At 39.2% G+C, this 24567-nt stretch overlaps 1 protein-coding gene across 1 annotated transcript in view; it reads right to left on the reverse strand.

The window, feature by feature from the left end:
- Nucleotides 1–24567, reverse strand: part of PTPN13 (protein tyrosine phosphatase non-receptor type 13) — a 207278-nt gene that overhangs the window by 78837 nt on the left and 103874 nt on the right. The window contains exons 8-15 of the mRNA XM_054727633.1: nucleotides 17924–18019; nucleotides 17461–17554; nucleotides 9156–9378; nucleotides 5909–5983; nucleotides 5597–5771; nucleotides 1959–2112; nucleotides 1551–1689; nucleotides 519–671 (exon numbers count right to left, since the gene is read on the reverse strand). Coding sequence (XP_054583608.1) covers nucleotides 519–671; nucleotides 1551–1689; nucleotides 1959–2112; nucleotides 5597–5771; nucleotides 5909–5983; nucleotides 9156–9378; nucleotides 17461–17554; nucleotides 17924–18019 — 1109 coding nt within the window. The remainder of the gene's footprint in view (nucleotides 1–518; nucleotides 672–1550; nucleotides 1690–1958; nucleotides 2113–5596; nucleotides 5772–5908; nucleotides 5984–9155; nucleotides 9379–17460; nucleotides 17555–17923; nucleotides 18020–24567) is intronic.

Below are 24567 nucleotides of genomic sequence, written 5' to 3' on the forward strand. Positions count from 1 at the left end.
ATGTAGTTTAATATAGAAAGGGTAGTCTTTTCAACAAATGTTGCTAAAACAATTGAATATTCACATGCCAAGAAAATGAATCTCGATCCTTATTATACTCAATATATGAAAATTAACCCCAAAAATGGACCACAGACTTACATATAGGAACTAAAACTATAGGCCAATATCCCTGATGAACATAGATCTAAAATCTGCAACTAAATATTAGCAAACTAGAAATTTAGAAAATCTTTGTCACTGTGGATTAGATAAAGATTTCTTAGATGGGACATAAAAATCATAAAGCATGGAATCCATAGACAGATAGATACGGGTTCAAATCACAGTTTTACCCCACATAACAGCCATTTACTTTGGGAACATTACATTTCCTCTTTGAGCCTCAGTTCCCTCATTTACAAAAGAAGAATTAAAATACCATGGTTTTAGTCAGGAATAAATAAAATGAGATAATTCATAGTATTGCTTACTTTGAAACAGATACAAAGCTTATCACTATAATCTTGTGTGCTTACCTTTAAAAATTCTAACTCTGTCTCTTTTTCAGAAGCTCCTGCATAGGTATTATGCAATTTGGGCAACTCTTCTTTAATATAGGACAAATCAAGTTTCTCCATCACTCTGGGAGGCAAATAATGCTCCAGTCTAAAATAAGACACACCATGAACCTAGAAAGGAGAATGTTTTTGTAAGCAATTCTATTTGCCCTTTTCCTCCTATCTTAAAAGTTCTTGCCTCAAACAAGAGCTAAGATGCCTGTATTTATACTTCTCTCTGAGAAGTGAGTTTTAAAGGAAATGCATCAGTCTCTCTCTTTTATTCAGTGAGGTATTATGACTAAACTGATTGGAAAACTTGAGAAGAGACTGACAATCCAGGGCCAAATGTCACTATACGGTTAATGTTCTGTAGGATGCTGCTTGAGTGGTATAGTCTCTTGCTTCCCCTTAACCCATGTAAATTCTAGAATATTTGAGCTTGAACATCTAATCTCCATACAGTGAACTCTGCTGGGCTCTCAGGCAATCACTGCATGGATCCATATGGAAAGTAGAAGATCCCTTTGATCCAGATTTGACTGGTAACTCTGTGTCTAGCATCTACCAGGTTGAAAATGGGAAAAGGGTAAGTGCTAGATAGCCCAAAACTCTGAAATAAGCTAATTTAAAAAAGACAGATGGGAAGGAAGGAAGGAAGGAAGGAAGGAAGGAAGGAAGGAAGGAAGGAAGGAAGGAAGGAAGGAAGAAAGGAAGGGAGGAAGGGAGGGAGGGAGGGAAGGGGGAGGGAGGGAGGGAGGAAGGAAGTCCCATAGTGTATGACTGTATACACTGAGTGGCCAGATTATTATGATCGCTGAACGCATAATAATCTGGCCAATCAGTGTATAACCAAAGTACATAGGGAACTTGGTCATTCTGAAGTACCAAACTAGCCTCAAAAATCTTTATATCTAAACAGCAAACACCTCAAATAGGTTTAGTCTTTAATTATGCTGAGGATAAGAACACCAATGCAAAAGTGGTCCTGGAGAAAAAAGTGAGTCCCACCTCTGGCTGATAATCTCCATACTCAGCCTGGAGAGCCAAGGAGGCCAACAGTAAAGAGGTCTCATCATCACAGTGCATTCTCTCTTCCAAGATATCTTTCCGCAACTGAAGATAATACTGGTGACAGGTCAGAGTGTGTCTGGAAAATAAATACAAACACAAGACATGTGGGCTTTATCTTCAATCTTGAGGTAATTTGTATTACTGGCAGATAAGTTTAGTTTCCAAGACAGTTTATAATGAAGCTTTTAAGCCACAATAATTTAATAAACAATGTTGAAGAAATTATTTCTTTTATGATAAAGGAAACATTATCATTGATCAGACTAAATAGTTCCGTATCAGTAAACTAACGGGTCAAAAACCCAGGGGTCAAGAAGAGAAAAACAGAAACTCTTGCGTACTCACTGGATTAGACTAACATCATCCATGAAAAATTTAATTCGGAAAAACAAAGTAAAATTAACAGTGGCTTTGTTCTTTTTCTTTGGTTCTTCTTTCCATCCCTCTGGGGCCACTTTGGTTAATTTTAAATCAGAATCCATGAAGAAATACTCATTATCTGTAACAAAATAAGAAAACATTCAGATAAAATAAAAATATTGAATAAAATAAGATTATGAAGAAGTATGACAGGGTGCTCTGAGGCAATATGGCTTAGTCTTTTAAGAATGAGGGGTCTTGCCCTGATGGGTATGGTTCAGTGGTTGGAGTGTTGGCCTATGCATCGAAGGGTCTCAGGTTCGATTCTGGTCAAGGGCATGTACCTGGGTTGCAGGTTCAATCCCTGGCCCCAGTTGGGTGTGGGAGTCAACGAATTCATGTGTCTCTCTCACATTTGATGTTTCTCTCTCATCAATGTTTTCTCTCTCTCTCCCCGCTCCCTCCCTTCCATTCTCTCTAAAAATCAATAGAAAAAATATCCTCGGGTGAGGATTAACAACCACAAAAAAAGAATGAGGGGTCTGAAGACAGATAGACCTGGATTCAACTTCTGGCCACAATTATTTACTATCCATGTGATAATGAATAAATTTAACCTCTAGCCATCAATTTTCTTATCTGTAAAATGAGGATAGTGCTATTTCCTGCAATTCCTGCTTTATAAGGCTATTATAGGGATCACATGACATAATGGATATAAAATACTTGATAAAGTGTGCGGCACATGGTAAGCATTCAATAAACATTAGTTATTATTTATTACTAGAGGCCTGGTGCACGAAATCGTGCACAGGGTGTGTGTGTCCCTCAGCCCAGCCTGCACCCTCTCCAATCTGGGACCCCTCAAGGGATGTCCGACTGCCCGTTTAGGCCCGATCCCACTGGGATAGGGCCTAAACGGGCAGTCGGACATCCCTCTCACAATCTAGCACTACTGGCTCCCAACTGCTCACCTGCCTGCCTTCCTGATTGCCCCTAACCACTTCTGTTGCCAGCCTGATCACCCCCTAACCACTCTCTGCCAGCCTGAATGATGCCTAATGCTCCCCTGCCAGCCCGATTGCCCCAAACTGCCCTCCCCTGCCAGCCTGGTCCCCCCTAACTGCCCTCCCCTGCCAGCCTGGTCACCCCTAACTGCACTCCCCTGCCAGCCTGGTCCGCCCCAACTTCCCTCCCCTGCTGACCCGGTCACCCCTAACTGCCCTTCCCTGACAGCCTCATCGCCCCTAACTGCTCTCCCCTGCTGGTCTGGTCCCCCCCCACCCCAACTGCCCTCCCCTGCAGGCCTGGGTCCCCACAAACTGCCCTCCCCTGCAAGCCTGGTCCCTCCCAACAGCCCTTCCCTGCAGGCTCGGTTGCCCCAACTTCCCTCCTCTGCCGTCCTGGTTACCCTTAACTGCCCTCCCCTGCAGGCTTGAAAACCCCCAACTGCCCTCCCTTGCAGGCCTGGTCCCTCCCAACTGCCCTCCCCTGCTGGTCATCTTGTGGTGGCCGTCTTGTGTCCACATGGGGGCAGCCATCTTTGACCACATGGGAGGCAATCATCTTGTGTGTTGGAGTGACGGTCAATCTGCATATTACTCTTTTATTAGATAGGATAGAGACCTGGTGCATGGGTGGGGTCCGGCTGGTTTGCCCTGAAGGGTGTCCCAGATCAGGGTGGGGGTTCCCTTGGGGTGTGGGGCGGCCTGGGCATGGGGCCTGTGGTGTTTGCAGGCTGGCCATGCACCCCGGCGACCCAAGCATAGACCAGGGCCAGCTGGAAGCAGGTATCTGGTATTTATTTATCTCTTATAATTGAAACTTTGTAGCCTTGAGTGGAGGCCAGGGCAGGCCAGGGCGGGCGGGAAGCTTGGCTTCCTCCATTGCCAGGGGGCAACCCAAGCCTCTGGCTCGCTCCAGCTCTGTGGCGGCCACCATCTTAGTTGGGTTAATTTGCATAATCGCTCTGATTGGCTGGTGGGCATAGCAGAGTGATGGTCAATTTGCATGTTTCTCTTTTATTAGTGTAGATTATTGAGCTACCAGCTGAAATCTAGGAAGAACAGTCATCATTTTTAAAATTTATTTTATTATTATTATTTGTTTTAATCCTCACTCAAGGATATTCTTTTCCAATGATGTTTTAGAGAGAGTGAAAGGGAAGGAAGAGGAGGGGAGAGAGAAACATAAATGCGAGAGAGACACATCAACTAGTTGCCTCCCGCCCCCAACTGGGGGCAGGGAGCGAACCTGCAACTAAGGTACATGCCCTGGGAATGGAACCCATGACCCTTTGGTGGGTGGGCTGATACTCTAACCACTGAGCAAAACTGGCCAGGGTTATTTTTATTTTTTAAAATCATCACTTAAGTATTATTGACTCTCTCCAAATAATAGATTATTCACTAAAATTTGACTTATCCAGAATGATTAAAAATTTGGGAATATTATATATAGAAATTTTAATTAATTAAATATCTTTATTTAGTATTATCTGTTTAGCATAAAATTGTAATTAGTAAAGTGATAGAACACAAATGGGCACTAAGTGAATATTTACTGAATGACTACAAAATGAACCATTAGTTTTTAAGAAAAGAATTCAATAAACTAAATTGAAAAAAATATTTCTCTTATCGTGATCTGGCAGGGTTTCAGGATGGTTTGATCCTTCAATTATAATTTATGGTACTTTGTTGTCTAAGCTTTCTAAGATAAATTCTGAGGTAAATAGGAATCTGAAATATTAAAGAGCAATTTAAAGAGACTTATTAAGCACAACTCCAAAGGACTTCTCATTGCTATGGAAATTCTAATTGACAACCAGGAGCGACTTCCAATGCAGCTGTGCTCTGAGACCATTGTAGATGTAAAAGTAGCTGTGATGCTGAAAAAATAGGTGAAGTCATATTTTCAGTCATCCACTGACAACATTTATAAAGACACTATATTTTAGGATAGTAGGCTAAATAAGTTGAAGTGAAGATTCTGAAATAGGTTCCTGCTATACAGTCCTATTAGCAGGATACTAACTTCTAGAATACATATGTAGGCAACTGACATATATAATCGTCTCCAAAATATAACAATTAAAATCTATTTTTATATAGCCAAAAACCAAAGAAAAATCTTCATGGTCAAGTGCAGAAGATGCAAAAAAGACACAGCCACTAAAACAATGCACCTTCCCCAGCCAGTTGTGCTCAGTGGATAGAGTATTGGCCTATGACCAAAGGGTCCTGGGTTCGATTCCGATCATGGGCACAAACCTTGTTGCAGGCTCGTCGACAGCCCAGGCCCTATTTGGGGCTCATGCAGGAGGCAACCAATCGATGTGTTTCTCTCACATCGATGTTTCTCTCTGTCTTTCCCTCTCTCTTCCACCCTCTCTAAAAATCAATGGAAAAATATCCTCGGGTGAGGATTAAAAAGAAAAAAACAAAAAACAAAAACAATGCACTTAGTTAGAAGAAGGAAGGGAGTTCCTAAACTCCTACTCCTCCTTGCTGAATGTTTTTGTAGTTACTATTTCTCAAAGAAAGGTTGGGCATAACAGGTATAGGAAGTCAATTTGTTGCCAACGTTTCATATTGCAACCTGAATTTAACATTTTTTGGTACCTTTGAGGAGAGCTAAAGCAAACAAATGATGTTCCACCAAGCCAATATGGGCCACAACCATATCCAACACATCTTTACATATGGTTTTGGTATCACAAGTCAGTTCCAATCTCTGCCCACTCAGAAGCATTACATTTACTTTTCTTCGGTTGTCCTCATTCTTCCCTTTCTTTGTCTATAATTGAAAAAAAAAAAAAAAAAAGAATGGCATCTATTGAAATAAATTTTGTAAGAATTTCAACTGTTTTTTTTCCTTCAAATCATTACTGAAATTATTTTCTAAGAGTGATACAAATTGGTTTTATTACTTACAAGGATAGACCGTGGCAAATCCAAAGACACAAAAGGTTCTATTGTCATTTTCACAAACTCAGGGCCAAAGAAATTCTGCAAATCACATAATAAGTAAAATTAAGAGTTTTAATTATTCTAGCTCTTTCCTTCAAAAGAAATAATGTAATAATAAAAATAAATTACAAGTAAAGCCACCTGATTAGAAGTAGGTGACCTGAAACAAATGCAGAAACTTTCAATAAAGAAGGACAGTGGAGTTTACAAGACCAGGAATGGAAGGTGCCTTACACGCAGTGTGAACAGAAGCTTTTCCTCAGCCCTGTCTTCTACCAGTGATGTCAAACAAAAAGCCTAGTTTTATACTGTTTCACAAGATTTTCCATTTTTGGACTCCAGAATGACTCAGACTCTTAAAAGCACAATAGTAGTCTTAATTGTTGAAGTAATATAGAGTTTCAAGCTCATTAAGGATGTGGTTTAATATCACTAATGTGTGAAGGGATTGTACAGCATCTCACTGTTTTAGAGAATAAGATTGAATCTGTCCTAAAACAAATCATAATTAAAAAACAAAATATATAAAATATTGTGATTGTCAAAATATACATTTGTGATTATAAAATATCCATATCCATCTGTAAGCATGTTCTTGGAACCCTGTGACACTATTCTTTTGTTCAAAGTACTGACTACTAGGGATAGTACACTGAGTGGCCAGATTATTATGATCTCTGAACGCATAATAATCTGGCCACTGAGTACATGTGTGTGTGTGTGTGTGTGTGTGTGTGTGTGTGTGTGTGTGTATTAGAGGCCCGGTACATGAATTTGTGCATGGGTGGGGTCCAGCCAGCCTGGCCAGGGGGAGGGGACATGGGTGGTTGGCTGGCCTGCCTGCTGGTCGAACGCCTGGTCGAGGGGACAATTTGCATATTAGCCTTTTATTATATAGGATATACACTGAGTGGCCAGATTATTATGTGTTCAAAGATCATAATAATCTGGCCACTCAGTGTATATGTATCATAGTCTCTGCTCCCTACTGCTGTCTCAAGTAAGAAAATCATATCTCTGGAGCTGGGAGTGGGAGAAAGTGGAGTCCACACACTACATTTACTGCTTCTCAATCTACTCTTTACCTGTATATCCAGGGTTTCTGCCCAGAGGGAAGAACTGATTGAGGAGATATCTTAAATCGAGATAGACTCCAGGTCAGAGTAGGATCAGAATAGATTGAAAGATTACGTCTGTCCAAATGGACAAAAGGTGGAAGAAAAGCAGGGCTAATCTTGAGGCCAAAGGCAGGTGGTGTGTGGGTATGAACTCAGGGAGGTTCCTGAAGTTTTATTTTTATGTATTTTTTTCTTTGCATTCAACTGTACAGCTCATTTGATTGCTTGGTGTGGGAATTCTACCCAATTAACCAAGTGTGAAACGTGACAGATACCATTTAAGTAAAAGTTTAACATTATGGGTTTGTTAATAATCAACGAATCAATAGGGCACATTTTAAACAAGAATAGAAATAGAGCAGAAAAAATGAGAATGGCCTGCCATGGGAAACAGAATCTAATATAAATCAACTAAGGAAACACATTATGAACAAGTTAAAATGTGTCTGCATCAAGAGAAATATAAAAACAAAATTGAAGAATTACTTGTAAAGGAACAATACAAATGAAAGATTGCCTCACCTACCAAATTGGTGATGATGATGATGATAAAAATAATAATAATATCCAGAGTAGGTAAGAATACAGTGAAACAGGCATGTTCATAAAAGCATAAATTAGTACAAACTTTTTGAAGAGGGCAATTTAATAATATGTGTCAAATGTCTTAAAAGGTGTTGTCTTCAACTTGGCTATTCTATTTGGAGGAACATATCTGCAAAGATTTAGCTATAGGGATGTTCATCAGAGCAATGCTTGCAATAGTAACAAAAACAATAACAAATTAGAAAAATTTAAAATGTCCAATAATTAGAAACTTATTAAAGAAATTATAAGCCCTAGCCAGTTTGGTTCAGTGGACAGAGCGTTGGTCTGCGGACTGAAGGGTCCCAGGTTCGATTCCGGTCATGGGCACATGCCCAGGTTGCAGGCTCAATCCCCAGTAGGGGGCATGCAGGAGGCAGGCACTCAATGATTCTCTCTCATCATTGATGTTTCTATCTCTCTCTCCCTCTCCCTTCCTCTCTGAAATCAATAAACATATATTAAAAAAAGAAAAAAGAAATTATGGTACATGGTAAATTCACAAAATGGAATACTTTACTGCCCTTAACAATAATATTATAGAAGTTATAAAATTTTCCAAGATATTTTACATGAAATAAGAAGTCTTGTCCTAACTGGTTTGGCTCAGTGGATAGAGCATTGGCCTGCGGACTGAAGGGTCCCAGGTTCAATTCCGGTCAAGGGTATGTACCTTGGTTGTGGGCACATCCCCAGTAGGAGGCGTGCAGGAGGCAGCTGATCGATGTTTCTTTTTTTTTTTTAATATATATTTTATTGATTTTTTACAGAGAGGAAGAGAGAGGGATAGAGAGTTAGAAACATCGATGATAGAGAAACACCGATCAGCTGCCTCCTGCACAACCCCTACTGGGGATGTGCCCGCAACCAAGGTACGTGCCCTTGACCGGAATCGAACCTGGGACCCTTCAGTCCGCAGGCCCACGCTCTATCCACTGAGCCAAACCGGTTTCGGCTGATTGATGTTTCTAACTCTCTATCCCTCTCCCTTCCTCTCTGTAAAAAAATCAATAAAATATATTTTTAAAAAAAGAAGTCTGCTCATTTTGAGCTTATGTTTATAAAAATATATGACATATATTGAAACAAAAATAAACGAACGGAAACACATAAAAAAATCCCCTATAGATATAAAATGCATATTTGTTTATCCTTGTGTTTGGATATTGTAATATGAAGGTATATGCTTAGAGCTACCATGACTATAAAGTGAATTATTGCCACAATTCTGAGAATGACAGAGCAGAGACGGAATGTCCTGGATAACATTCTTGAGCTTCCGAACCAACCTTGAACATCTATCTGATCTTCTTGGGTTTTGGTATAATAAATTTCTTATTAAAAAATGATCCCCACAATGCTGAATAAAGCCAGCTATGAAAACTAACATGAGATTTCAATTTCATTTACAGGCAACATTAGGATCCCTATAGAATATTTAAAAATTCTTTGCATAACATTTCCCCATGAGACAAAGTTCAGATGCAGTAATCTGAGAATCAACTTACCCTTAGTTTTCTTTGAGTCATGGCTGTTTCTAGGGCCATTTCTCTTAAAGGATCCCTGGTGATGTCAAGCATGGAAGCTTTGATTGTATCCCCTGGATACAGGCTCAACCGAGACTGTCTAAGAGCCATTCTAGCTTGGAGCTGCATCATTTCTTCTTCTTGCCGTTTTAACATAATCTCTTGATTAATTAAGTTGCCTTCTAGGGGTGTTTCATATTGTCTGCTATAAAAAAGGAGAGAAAAGTAAGGTGGGGAAGAAAACAATTATTTTAAGTCTAATCAATAAAAGCCATATTAGCTTCGCTGGTGTGGCTCAGTGATTGAGCTTCAACTCATGAACCAGGAGGTCACTGGTTCGATTCCCAGTCAGAGCACATGCTTGGTTGCGGCCTCCATCCCCAGTAGGGGGCGTACAAGAAACAGCCAATCTATGTTTTTCTTTCATTGATTTTTCTCTCTAACATTCTCCCTTCCTCTCTGTAAAAATCTATAAAATCTATTAAAAAAATAAAAACCATGTTAAATAAAGAAATAAAGAATTTAAACAAATTTTATTTTTGTCATCTCAGAAGAACACTTGCAGTTCTACTTTTAAAAAATCCTCACCAGAGGATATTTTTTCCATTGATTTTTAGAGAGAGTAGAAGGGAAGGGGAGATGTAGAGAGAGAGAAACATTGATGTGAGAGAGACACATCGATTGGCTGCCTCCTGCACATGCCCCAACTGGGGCAGGGGATAGAACCTGCAACCAATTAGGGCTCAGTTCTACTTTTAATGTACTGATGTAATATGCTGTCCACTTTCTGTTTCTCCACCTCTATTTCTATTTCTCCACCTCCACTCTGAACATGTAGCATTCTATGAAAACTGCTTCCCCTTCTCAGATTGGGGCTGTTTTACCCTTTTTTAAAAAAATGTTTTTTAATTGATTTTTTTAGAGAGAGAGGAAGGGAGAGGGAGAGAGAAACATCAAAGAGAGAAACATCCGTTGGTTGCCTCCTGCTTGCTAGCAAGCCCACAACCCAGACATGTGCCCTGATAGGGAATTGAACCAGTGACCTCTCGGTGCATAGGACAATGCCCAGCCAACTGAGCTGTTTTACATTTACAGTCCTGAAGACCTGGGCCTGGCGATGGGATTGAGATTCCTCTTAATACTAATTTCAGCTTCCAGGTGATTGGTCATCCTCCTCCATTATCCCCCAGCTTCCTTGAAGTACATGCTATGAAATCATACCCTCCACAGCTCTGCTTTGCTCTAGACATTTATTGTCCCTACTAGAGACTCAGTGCATGAAATTCATGCACGGGTAGGGTTCCTAGCGGCTGCTGGCTGCGACCTCCCTTCCTCTGGCAGTTGCCTGCTGCTGGCGGGGGCCTCCCTTCCTGCGGTTGGCCGACTGGACCTGCCCCCTGGTCGAACTCCTGGTTGAACTCGCAGTCGAGGGGACAATTTGCATATTAGACTTTTATTATATAGGATTGGTTGACTCCCTTATTTATTAAGGACTTAAATGCCTAATTCAGCCTTGGCCAGTTAGTTCAGTGGTTAGGCCCATGCACGGAAGCATCTGGGGTTTGATTCCTAGGCACGTACCTCGGTTGCAGGCTTGATCCCCAGCACTACCATATGGGAGGCAACCTATTGATGTCTCTCTCTCTCTCTCTCTCTCTCTCTCCCTCCCTTCTACTCTATCTAAAAGCAATGGAAAAACATCCTCAGGTGAGGATTTAAAAAAAAAAAAAAGCCCCACTCAGTCTTTTTCTTCACCTCTACTTCTATCATCATTCATGGTGGGTTTGTAGACATAGACTGAGGAGTCCTCCAATACTCTGGCCTCCACCACTGCCACCAGCAATCTGCTCTTATGGTCATACTGGCTATTAACAATAACCACACCACCTCTAAAATTTCCTATTTCTATCCTTCAATACCATCTTTACACTGAGTGGCCAGATTATTATAATCTGTGAACGCATAGTAATCTTATTATTATGCGTTTAGAGATATATATATATACTAGAGGCCCAGTGCATGAAATTCGTGCACTGGAAGTGGGGTCCCTCAGCCCGGCCTGTGCCCTCTAGCAGTCCGGGATCCCTCGGAGGATGTCCAGGACCCCTTGCTCCTTACCACCTGCCTGTTCCCTGCTCCTTACCACTCAGCCCACTGCTCCTTAGCAGAGGCGGGAGAGGTTCCCGCCACCACCGCTGCACTCGCCAGCCATGAGCCCAGCTTCTGGCTGAGTGGCACTCCCCCTATGGGAGCACACTGATCACCAGGGGGCAGCTCCTGCATTGAGCGTCTGCCCCCTGGTGGTCAGTGCGCATCATAGTGACCGGTCGTTCTGGTCGTTCCGTTGTAATGGTCGCTTAGGCTTTTATTATATAGATTAGAGGCCTGGTGCATGAATTCGTGCATGGGTGGGGTCCAGCCAGTCTGGCCAGGGGGAGGGGACATGGGCAGTTGGCCGGTCTGCCTGCTGGTCGAAATCCTGGTTGAGGGGACAATTTGCATATTAGCTTCTTATTATATAGGATATACACTGAGTGGCCAGATTATTATGCGTTCAGAGATTATAATAATCTGGCCACTCAGTGTATATAATCTCATTTTTTCTAGCTCACTTCCTCTAAGAGTCTTCTTTAAATAATTCATTGACTCTATTAGGAATTTTAATCCATTTACTCCATCACTTTCTCTCTGGCTATTACCCTTCTCTTGCCAATGTATTGCCTAAAATCTAAGCCCATCATTAAAATCACTCCTTTGCATAAACCTGAACTCTCATGAAACTCCCGAACCATGCTGACTGATCTCACCTGGCTCTCAAGCACTGCCTGGCGACTCATTTCCTTAAGAGAACTATTTTATGTAATTTCTTCATTTCTTTCCTTTTCTTTTCAAAGCTCCAATACTCTCTCCCTCTTCCTCTCTCAACTTTTCCTTGGTTTTCTTGGTTAAAAAAAAAAAAAAAAAAAAAAAAGAAGCAATCAGGAAATAACTTCCTCAACCTTATACCACCAAACTTTCCAAATTACATCCGTGTGTTCTTAATTTTCTTCTGTTACAATGAATGGATGTTCTGCACACTTACATAGATCCAAAACCTCTACTGTGTATGGGATTCAGTCCTGTTTCCCTACTCAAAGACTTTGCTCCTGCTATTATTCTCACATGCATCAACAGTCTGGTATATTAGATTATTCTCATTAGAATAAAAAATGCTATACTATTTCCTACTTAGAATAAACTATCCTCCTTTGGTTCCATATCATCTTTTAGATTCTATCCCATTTGTTTTGTTGCTGTTATTTACAGTAAATCTCTTCAAAACTGTCATTTAAATTTTACCTATACTTATTCACCTGCCTAGGTGAGTGTTTGACTTGGATGTTACTAGTAATATGCATCTTTAGCCTAATATGTCTAAAACCAAGTTATTGATACTTCCTTCCATATCCAACCCTCCCCTCAATCATTTTCTGTTTGTTTAGGAAACAACTTGGAGTCATTCTGATTCCTCTTTCTTAAAAATCCCACATCCAATACAGCAGCAAATCCTGAAGGCACAACCTTAAAGCCATCTACCAGTATATTTGACTCTTCTCTATCACTAACAACCTATGCTATTTACATCTCATATGGGGTGCTGTAATTGCCTCCTAACTGGTCTCTTACTTCTGTAAATCTATTCTTAACAGATCAGACCTTCAAAATCCCACTGAAACGTAAATTAGATCCTGGCTCTCTATGCTTTTTAAAAAATGCATCTTTATTGTTTAGAGTATTACAGATATCTTCCCTTCCCCCGCCTTGACCTCTTCCACCCCGCTTCTGTCTCAGCCCAAGCCTTTCCCACACTATGATTATGCACATCCTATGTAATAAAAGCCTAATAGGCAAATCGACTGAACGGCAGAACAACCAGTGGAATGACCGGTTGTTATGACATGCACTGACCACCAGGGGGCAGACACTCAATGCAGGAGCTGCCCCCAGCCTGCAGACCCCAGGCCAGCCAAGGTGGGTGCGAGTGGGGTCCCTCTGATCACTCTGCTGGTCACCCCACAGAGGGAGGCAACTGGCGGCGGCAGCAGGGGGCAGGGCCGGTGAGTAAGCAGTGCCAGGCTGGCCAAGGCAGGTGCCAGCAGGGGCCCCCAGATTGCTCTGCTGGTCGCCCTGCAGAGGGAGATGACTGGTGGCAGCAGCAGGGGGCGGGGCCAGCAAGCAGGCAGTGCCAGGCCGGCCAAGCTGGGTGCGAGCGGGCGGGGGGGGGGGGGGCGATCATCCCGCCCGTCACCCCACAGATCAGCCCTGATCACCAGCCAGGCCTAGGGACCCTACCCATGCATGAATTTCATGCACCAGGCCTCTAGTATGCATATAAATTAATTGATTAATCTCTTCCCACCCACCCCCTTCCCTCTGAAATACATCAGTCTGTTGCATGCTTCAAAGTCTCTGGATCTTCTTTATTCATCATATTTTATTCATTAGATTCTGTATATAAATGAGATCATGTGATACTTATCTTCTCTGACTGGCTTATTTCACTTAGCATGATACTCTCCAGGTCCCTCCATGTTGTTCCAAAGGATAAGAGATCCTTCCTTTTTACAGTTCCATAGTATTTCATTGTGTAATTGGACCACAGTTTTTTAATCCATTCATCAATTATTGGTGGGCACTTGGGCTGTTTCCAGATCTTAGCTATTGTAAATGTTGCTATGAATATAGGGGTGCATATATTCTTTCTTATTGGTGTTTCTGCCTTCTGAGGATATATTCCTAGAAGTGGGTCACATGGCAATTCCATTTTCAATTTTTTGAGGAAACTCTACACTGTTTTCCATAGTGGTTGTACCAGTCTGCATTCCTCTATGCTGTCAACCATCCAATGACTTCCTATTATACTTAGAAAAACATCCAAGTGCTCATCTCAGCTTCTGAGGTCTGACACGATTTGGGTCCTGGTTAACATCCACTCTGCCCTTCACTCACTCTGCTGCAGCCACAATGCCCTTTTTGCTATTCCTCCAACATGCAACACATCTTCCACACCTCATTGCTTCTGCTCTTTTTGTTTTGTCTGGAACCCTTTTGCTCCTGATACCTGCATGGTTCACTCCCTCATTTTAAATAGTGTTCTGTTCAAATATAATATCTTGGGAGATGCCGCCTCAGATCACCCTGCCTATGAAACACAGAACTTGGACATCATACCCTGCACTCTCTATCCCTTTAGACTGCTTTATTTTTCTTCAAAGTAGCATCACTCTCTAATGGCACATTACTTACTTGTTTTTCAATGGTTTATTGGCAATCTCTTAGCCCCAGAATGACCCTTGAGGGACATTTTTTTGTCTTGTTCATGATTCTATCTCCAATATCTAGAAGTACCCAGCACATGTTGAACAAATGATTGATTAAGTTTGATGGTTCAAAAACATCACTTAATAAGAGTCAAGAAGAATGAACAAAATTTAAATGTATATATTTTAATTCCCACCTGTTATTTTTCATCAAATATATTAGCCTTCTTATTCAAATTATTTTATCTGTCCCACACAATATTTGGTAGAAGTTCCTATAACTACTGAAAAGTTTGAGTGACAAACAAAACGAAACAAAAAACAAACAAACTCAGAAAATCGGAATCATTTAGGAATGAATAAATAGGTTGTTTTGAGGCAGAAAAAAAAAGTTACCTCATCGAGCAGATAGGCACAGAAGCAGTGGGAATTACACCATGTATAAACTGTACTTCAGAGTTAACACTGGAAAAAACTTTGCAATGCTCTTTGGCAAACCACTTTGAATATCTTTTTTGATCACTGAAAGACACTTTTGATAGCTCAGAATCCCAAAATTACTCATTCTGTGGCATCTGACTCATAATATCCTGTAAATCTCCCCCCACCTCCTATTTTACAAATTAATAGCACTGTCTGTATCTGTTTTTCACTTCATTCTTGCTAAAGGGGATGGAAAGTTTTATGAGGAACCATGCAACATGTTTAAATACAGCACTATTTATAGATCTGACAAATATGTGACCTCAAGAACAAAACAGGATCTCCTGATTGTGTACCAGCATGTTAAGGATATTATCAGAAACTTTGTACACATTCAGGAAATTCTGCACTTGAATAAGGAATTTGGACAGTATTTTAGTTAAAAAGCAGGTGGGTATTGCCATTCTAAAGGAAGTAGAGTTTAGCATCTTACATTAAAAATAACATATACACAGACCTAACAATCTACTTCTTGAAATATTTTGCTTCCACCTATACCTTTTATCTAACACAGGTATAATGAACGCCACATTGGAAGTTTCCCTCTTGAAATATAAAATAAAAGATAGTTTCTCACTAAAACATGATTTGATGAGCTAAGATGACCTTAATGTTAATGTTTCCTATGTAAAACTTAGAAAAAAACAAACAAAACAAAAAAACTAAGACAGTCTCATAATCTTAATGCTTTTGATGTAGCTTATCAAGAAAATGGAAATAAGACACATAAAACGTTTTAATTTTATTTGGAGGAATATGTTTTTATATGACTAAAACTGACTATAAAATAAATTCATCTTTAACACACAATCCCAATAATTCTTTCAATTGTTATTTTCTACTGCTACTTTTAAAAAATATATTTTTTTTATTAATTTCAGAAAGGAGCGGAGAAAGAGATAGAAACTTCAATGATGAGAGAGAATCATTGATTGGCTGCCTTCTGCATGCCCCACAATGGGAACAAGCTCGCAAGCCAGGCATATGCCCTGACTAGAATTGAACTGGTGACCTCTCGGTTCCTGGGTCGACACTCAACCACTGAGCCACGCCAGCTGGGCTCTACTGCTACTTTTGATCAAGCTAAAAGGGCATCATATTAACTATCTGTAAGTTTTCTCCAAATTACACAATATAGAGAAGAGTGACTTCCTCAATTTAACAGAGTTTTGTGCAATTCAATCTGCTTCTTCCTGGTGTTCAGACCCAAACACTTTCGCTTCTTTAAGAAAACTGCAATATCAAGCATAGATCTGTCTTTTATCTTACCTCTTTGTTCAAAATTACAAAAACAGGGCCATCACAATTACTATTATCACAATGGGGCTAAAGTAATATAAAATGCCATTGTGCAAATATAATGTCCCCTTAGGTACATAAATACTTATTAAGGCTTTCCTCAGGTAAAATAAAACTTGACTAAAATAAATAGACTATATTAAAAGGTATAAGAGAGAACAAAAATTACATAAATTTAATAAAAAAATCAAACATTAAAGATAATTTTATTATAATGTATTTAATTACTTGTAGTCTAAACCTTTAATCACATGGCTAGAGTTACCTGATCTATTAATAGTTTATGGCTATGAAACTGCCAGAATTAATTGGCTAAGGGGCAAGTTTTTGTTAATTTCCAAATGATTCTTTTGTATATGGTGGCACCTGAATGATACAAACTGAAATAATGAATTTAAAAGGATTCCCATAGTATGGGTGTAAGTTCTGAAGCATCCTCTGGTTCTCTAATATCACATTACATATTTCAAATTAATGCTTAACATTAGCAATGTGCTTTTGTTCATATAAGTGACCTTGCACACACAAAAAGAATGCACATCAATATAGTCACTACTGCCTCGACACTTTCCAGTTTAAACAAAGTAAATCAATACACTGCTATAATACCACCATCCTAAGTCTGGAACAAGAATAATACCTAATACCTTATAAGAAAGCTAAGTATTTCAGTAAAAAAATGAACTCTTAACAGCCCAAATTGGGCTTTAAAAAATACAAGATAACCTCTTTTAAACCAGGAAAAATATAGTGAATAATTAACTTTTTACATAACAGGTTACTTAGTAGTAACCTACTCATTATTCATTCAACAAATAATACTTAGTGAAATCCTGCTTGCTGAACCTGTTCAACCTTTCGAAAGAGGTATTACTCTCTATTTTCCCACAGGTTTAATAATGCCAGCCCCTCAGAATTTCCTAACTGTTAATAAGTACTGACAATTTTAAAATTCAAGCACAAACTACAAATAATCAGAGCCAATTCTAATTTTAAAAGATTCCAATAACTCAAACTTGAACTACTACAATGTATTCACATAAATGAATAAATTTGTGGGTATGAAAAGAGGAGGGAAAGAAAAAGGAAAATGGAGAAAAGAGGATAATTTTTAAAAATATGTACTTGATTCTAATAAAACAAAAACAAAAAAGCTGTCACTGTTTTCAGGAAACACATTAGTAGTACTTTTTCAGGTCACATACCTTGGTCTGTGTGACTGGCCTTGACTTGGAGTTTCATCTACTCCTGGGAGACCACTGTTAGATTCAAACCTCTTTGAAGCTTCACTTTTTCTCACTAATTTAAGTGAAAAAGGAACAGATGATAATAATATGAAGTGATCTTATTTAAAACTCAAGCATTTAGCAGACACAGATCCATATTCAAATCATATTCATATAATCGAATTAATGACAATGTCTAGAGGTAAGTCATGTTGTTTTTAAAGACAATTATTTTCTATATTATAAAAATGACTACATTGTTGTTGATGAAGCTGTTATTAAGCTCCTATAATACTGTTAAAATGAATAACTGGTAGCTTTTTATAATTCTTAAATTTTTTATATAGAATTATTCTTTTGCTACCTCATAACTCAATACTACTGAAAAAGAAGGACAATCACGGTTTCTTAAAAACATTTTATTTTCTGAGTTGCCTCTCACCTTGTCTGAAGTCTGAGTCAGAGGAAATAATAGATGGACTATCACTGGAGGTACTAAAGATATCACTGTGGTAAGTTTTGTATCTTCGAATTGGTTCTAAATGGATTAAAACAAACAAACAAAAAAACATTAGAAAGGAAACTCATTAGCTGTTCCACAAAAGTCAAATAAAATAGTACATTTACTATGGTGAAAGTGGAACATTTTATAGAATGCTTAAAATGTAAGATTGCTGGATGGTATTCAAACAATGTGCTTCCAATTTTGAGGTAGTCTGGCATAGAGGTTAAGAACCTGGACTCTGATGCCAGAGAGCATGGATTTGAATCTCAGTTCCACTAATTGCTAGGTTTGAGACCTTAGGTAGGTAATTTAATGTCCTATAACTAACTAGAGGCCAGGTGCATGAAATTCGTGCATGGGGGGTGTGTCCCTCAGCCCAGCCTGCACCCTCTCCAATCTGGGACCCCTTCAGGGATGTCCGACTGCCCGGATTGGGCCTAAACGGGCAGTCAGACATCCCGCTCACAATCCAGGACTGCTGGCTTCCAACTGCTTGCCTGCCTGATTGCCCCTAATTGCTTCTGCCTGCCAGCCTGATCACCCCCTAACCCAGTGATGGCGAACCAATGACACGTGTGTCAGCACTGACACGCGTAGCCATTTCTGATGATACGCGGCCGCATGCCAAGGATGAAACATTTGCTGCTCCTGAGGATGAAACATTTGCGACTAGAGTCTTGGAGTTAGTTTTTTCCTCAAAGTGGCACACTACCCGAGTTATGCTCAGTTTTTTGGCGAAGTTTGACACACCAAGCTCAAAAGGTTGCCCACCACTGCCCTAACCATTCCCCTGCCAGCCTGATCGACGCCTAACTGCTCCCCTGCCAGCCTGATTGCCCCTAACTGTCCTCCCCTGAAGGCCTGGTCACCCCTAACTGCCCTCCCCTGCAGGCCTAGTTCCCCCCAACTGCCCTCCCCTGCAGGCCTGATCTCCCCCACAACTGCCCTCCCCTGCAGGTCTGATCCCCCCGCAACTGCCTTCCCCTGCAGGTCTGATCCCCCCCAACTGCCCTCCCCTGCAGGCCTTGTCCCTCCCAACTGCCCTCCCTGCCAGCCATCCTGTGTCCACATGGGGGCGACCATCTTTGACCACATGGGGACAGCCATCTTATGTGTTGGAGTGATGGTCAATTTGCATATTACCTCTTTATTATATAGGATTTCTTTAGCTGAAAAGGGGGCATAACAATAGGGTACACCTTGTAGGGTTGTTGGAGCTTCAAGTGAATTCATATAGGTAAAGCTGTTAGAAAAGAGATGTTATATAAAAATCATCATTGACAACCAGTTTTAGGGAGTTGGAAGAAAGAGGTCTGTACTTTTAATCTGTTTCCAACAAGTGAATCTGTGACTGTACAGTATCAGCCTGCACCCTCTCCAGGATCAGGCCTAAACTGGCAGTTGGACATCCCTCTCACAATCCGGGACCACTGGTTCCTAACTGCTCACCTGTCTGCCTGCCTGATCACCCCTAAATGTCCCCCCAGCTGACCTGGTCACCCCCAACTGCCGCCCCCACCGGCCTGGTCACCCTTTACTGCCCCCCCACCCCGGCGGCCTGGTCACCCCTCACTAACCCTCCTGCCAGCCTGGTCCTGGTTGTCCCCCCCATGCAGCCTGTTCGGTCTTCTGTTCGGTTGCAATGGTCACTTAGGCTTTTATATATATAGAAGATAGATCTTCAACTACTTGTATAGCAGTGACTCTTGATACTGTAAAATCACAGATTCACTTGTTGGAAACAGATTAAAAGTACAGACCTCTTTCTTCCAACTTCCCGCGCACACATGCGCGCGCGCGCGCGCGCGCGCGCGCACACACACACACACACACACACACATATTTAAATAGAACTTTAGAAATGCAATGCAGATAAAACCCTGTTCCAATAACCTCATCATCATCCACTTCTCCAGACAAATTCTGCACTCATGTTCTAGATTTGCAAATTTATAACCAAAAGCATATACATTTTTAGGCTCCTTCCTGAAAGATACTCTCTCTGCTAGGAATGCAAATGTCCACTCCAGTTTTTTTTTTTAAAGCTAGACACTTTTTCTTTTTCCTTTAAGAGAAGCCTTAACTTGAACACAAAAGCTTTCATGACCACCTAAAGGCCGGGTTGGGCAAGGCTTCCCTCACTTTCATATTGGTTTACACATAACTGGTTGCAACTCTTCCACTGCCTAATAATTTTCTACTTGTTCCCTCTACCTAAATTATAAACTCTCTGACAAAAGGGATTTTTTTTCTTAGATGTATCTCTAGTATTTACCAACTGTTTGCTAGAAAGCACAAAAATAAATATTTTCTGAGTGAATATGAATGAGTGGATGAATGAATAGATAAATATAAATGTTACACAAAGGTCACCGATGATCTTTAAGAGGACTATTTCCATGGCATAGACAGGCCAGAGGCCAAATCAAAAAGGGTTAAAGAAGGTCCAGCTGGTAAGGAATTGAGAAAATTCTTTCAATTAGTTTAGGGGTTTGAGAAAAAAAGAGAAATTTTTAAAGAAGTCTGAATGAGGAATCAAGAGTCTTTTTGGCAGAATGGAATATCTGAGCATGATTTTAGGAAGTGTATAATAAGCCTGCAGATTGGGGGAGACTGAAGTTGTAAAGTATACTGGGGCAAACTGATGGAAAAATGTGCTGAGGAAAACAGGAGGAGATGGGGAAAAAATTCCCAATACACCTGGATGGTTAGTTGGCAAGGTGAGATAATCTTTTTTTCTTAAGAGAAAGAAATGATGGAAAAGAAGAAGTGAAAATACAGAGGGAATTCCCACATATTCTTATCAGAAAGTTGACTTACTCCTGGTAATAAAATGTGAATCACTTCCTGGGAGCCTGTTTAGCTGGGAGCTTGAAAGAGTAAAGACTTTCTGCTGTGAAGAATGTGGTAAGTCAGCAAAAACCACATGAAAGCTTTTATGTAGCCATGAGAATTTAGATTAGGCTAGCAAGCATGAATTGTATTGGAACCAATCAGAAAGGTTTTGTGGCTTTTTCTTGGCATTAGAGAAAGCAGACCATGGGAAATATCTAGATCTGAGGAATGACATGGAATGCATGGCAGAGATAACCAAGGTATGGGAGGGAGTCTATTTCACTAGTTCTCAAACTTGAGAACAGGGACCTCACAAAATGAATTATTCCTTGTGTTGAAAGTTGTTCAATAGAGAATGTTAAAAAAAAAAAAGAGAGAAAGAGAGAGATGAGTGAATGATTAATGTGATTTGAAAGGATTACAGAAGATGACAAAGAATTTTACATAATATTATTTGACTTTAATGGACATAGTTAAATGATTATTTAAGAAAAATGGTGGGTTTTTTTTTTTTCCGAAAAAGCATCAACTAATTTTTTTGTTTCATTTTTATAGAACTCCATGCTAAAATTTTTGAGGAATTTTCCCAAGGTGACTTGGCCAAATTCCAAAGCCAGTATTGCAACATAGAGAGCAGTAAAACCAGCAAAGCCAAGGAGAGGACCCAGGTGTTCACAGGCAATACAGTTAACCTTACAAAGGAAAATGGGAAGTCACAGTAAGTCTATTGTATGACTGAAGCAGAAAAGGTCAGTCACTAGGATGTTATCCATGCAATAATAATTTCACAAGCAATATTAAGTGAATTTACTGTTTCATTGCTATTTCTGCAAAGTAGCTGCAAAATAGTAAATAAATTTTAATTTTCATTCCTTGGTGGTGCTTTATTCTTATACTATTTTATGTGTCTGTATTCTTCTCTCCTGCTAGCCTATGTTTTGTTTCTTTTTTCTTTAGTTTACTCTGACAACACTAGTGAACTTTTTAAATTCTTGGGTTCCCTTCATAAGACATATTAAGGTAACTTTGATGATCCCCCTTTTAAAATATAGCAAAAAATAATCTTCCCTTGATCAACTATTGGTTTATAAGTGTTTTCAGGACCACACCTGGGGTCAGAAAGGAACCTGCCTTATGAAGTTTTCCTGCCTTAAAGAAATAGGGCACTAGCACTCCAGAAACACAAACCAGATGACTAGCTTGGCAATACTATTATGGGTAAGAAGACATTTCCACCCCCTAAGATTTGAGTAGGGGTGGGTCTCCATGTTACTTAAAGTAGTAGGAATCTTTTTTGTGAGCTTCTGTATTCTGAAATAGATCTATTAAAATGTTGTTATTCACATTTCCTTTCATGTAAAGGCATGGCAGATATAACCAGATTAAAGTTCCTAAGTAATATTTACTATTCAAGTCATGCTTATAAGAAGGTTATAATCAGATTCAAGTTCTCAGCCAAAATTTATTACTTACTCATGATTACAAGAAAGGTTAGCAGAGGGGAAAACATTTCATATATGAATACATAATGTCATTATCTTTGTTTCTCTGAGTTACAGGCTTTCCAACAAGAAAGGTTAGCCCCTGTTAAGTACAGGCTTTCCATTTCTGAATTAAATAGTAAATTTAACCATTTCAGAAATTATTATAAAATTACACGTCTTTTACCACGAGTATCTTGCATTATTAGTGTATACAGAATGGCACATTTTCCTTGCTTACAGATAATTTAGGCAAGAACAATTACTGGCTTTTTGATATGACCTACATAAAGGCAAACTGTAGACACTAACTAGAAAGAGAACAGTTGTCCTCCTCTGCTCTGGTCGGCAGAAGGGTAACCCCTAATTTTCCATGAGTTGTCCTAACATTACTAACAACTTTTCTTTTAGGGAGATACAGATACCACAAATGTTTTCTAGCTATATTTAAATGTATAATATTAACACTTTAGATTTGGTCCAGACCCCAGGAATGTGGTATTAACTGATTAAAAAAAACAAACTTTTTATTATAAAAACTTCTGAATAAGAAAACAGAACAATCAAGTTCTCATATAGCCATCTCCCAGCATCAACAAAACACAGTGATTGTTATTTTAATTAGAAAGTGTCAGAATATTTTTTAACAAAGAGATGTTCCTAAGTACTTATATATAATATTACAAAGTTTTTGAATGCCTAAATTCTTGAATTGTGTTCAATAGGCCTATTAAGAATATTCAAATACACACAGAACTGAATTTATTTGCCTTTTGTGGGATAAAATTAGACTTAAAATCTAATTTTTGGTTTGTAAATTTCTCGTTTCAGCTATTAACTATTTCAAAGAAGCTCACACTGTGCAAATCAGTGTACTAGGGTTTATTTAGGGTCATAATTATTCCTCATTTCACTAGACAATTTCCTTCTCTGACTTCCAATGAGTACTTAGTTTGCAGATGTGGAAAATGAAGTGGCAGGAAAGAATCTGAGTGTAGAAATAATAAGTGCAAGAGGACAAATGGGTAAGTAAAATTAGCCTGGTCACATATCACCAAATCAGAAGAACCACATTGGGTGTGTGTGAGTATATGTATATAAACACATAAAACATTTGGGAATATATTCTCTCCAAAATACATTTTGTGGAACAGTAGTGGGAAGAATAGGGACTACAGAAGAATGGCTTAAAGAATTAGCATTTGGATAGAAGTCTAGTTATAGAGATTTCATAGTCATACATACTTTGATATTTAAAGATATCTTTTAATTCCTCTTAGTATCTTGTATAATTAACAGTATACTATTTTTTTAAATCAAATACAAGGCATAAAAGCCTGACATTTTATTATCCTTTAATGTAATCTGATTCTCTAAACAAATTTCACTTCAGCTCCAATATCATAGTGACTCTACTTAAATAGTAACAATAAAAAGCAGCTTTTCAATAGGCTAGAATGTTTTGTCCTGGGCTCTTAACAACTAAGTCATGATTTCCACCACCACTTAGCATACTTTAAACATATAAAGTTGTGTCATGTGATCATACTTTTAATGTTTAGAAGATTATAAAGATTTGCAAGATATTCTCAGTTTACATAAAACTATTTCAGGTGAAATATTCAAATCCACAACCTTCACATTAAGAGGAATCTAAGCCAGCACAAGCTGCAATCTAAAAACTGACACATATTCAAGCTCAGACAAGTAACGTGCAAAAAGACTCCCAACTGCAACAATCAAGAATTAAGTAACCACTTTTTGCTTAGCATTTATTTACCATTAATATATGACTCAAATTACAGAAAGCAAGTTTCAAAGAGAAATGCACAAAGTGACTGGTTTTGTGGCTCAGAACTATAAAATTTTAAAACCTTGCATTTTTAAGGTTATGGACCCTAACAAATAAAATACTTCAATTTTCAAATAACTCAGAGAAACAAAGATAATGACGTTATGTATTCATATATGAAATGTTTTCCCCTCTGCTTTCTTTTCAAGGAATTAATCTCAGGAGAGTAGACATTGTACCTTTTAGATGTTCACTGGAGTCTACTGCATCCTATATTATACCATGCTGCAAGGTATAGGAGCAGAACATATTCTAACTCCTTGAGAGCTAGATATGATCAATAAGAATTTTAACCAGGAACAACAATTATGCAAATATGGACATAGGTAAATGAGGAAGACTATATGGAGAAATGCTCAGTGAACAATACTTTATAGATACAAAATTTGTGCAGAGTAAGAATGGCAACAATA

The sequence above is a fragment of the Eptesicus fuscus genome, chromosome 2 (assembly GCF_027574615.1).
Source record: "Eptesicus fuscus isolate TK198812 chromosome 2, DD_ASM_mEF_20220401, whole genome shotgun sequence".
In the NCBI taxonomy this organism is placed as follows: domain Eukaryota; kingdom Metazoa; phylum Chordata; class Mammalia; order Chiroptera; family Vespertilionidae; genus Eptesicus; species Eptesicus fuscus.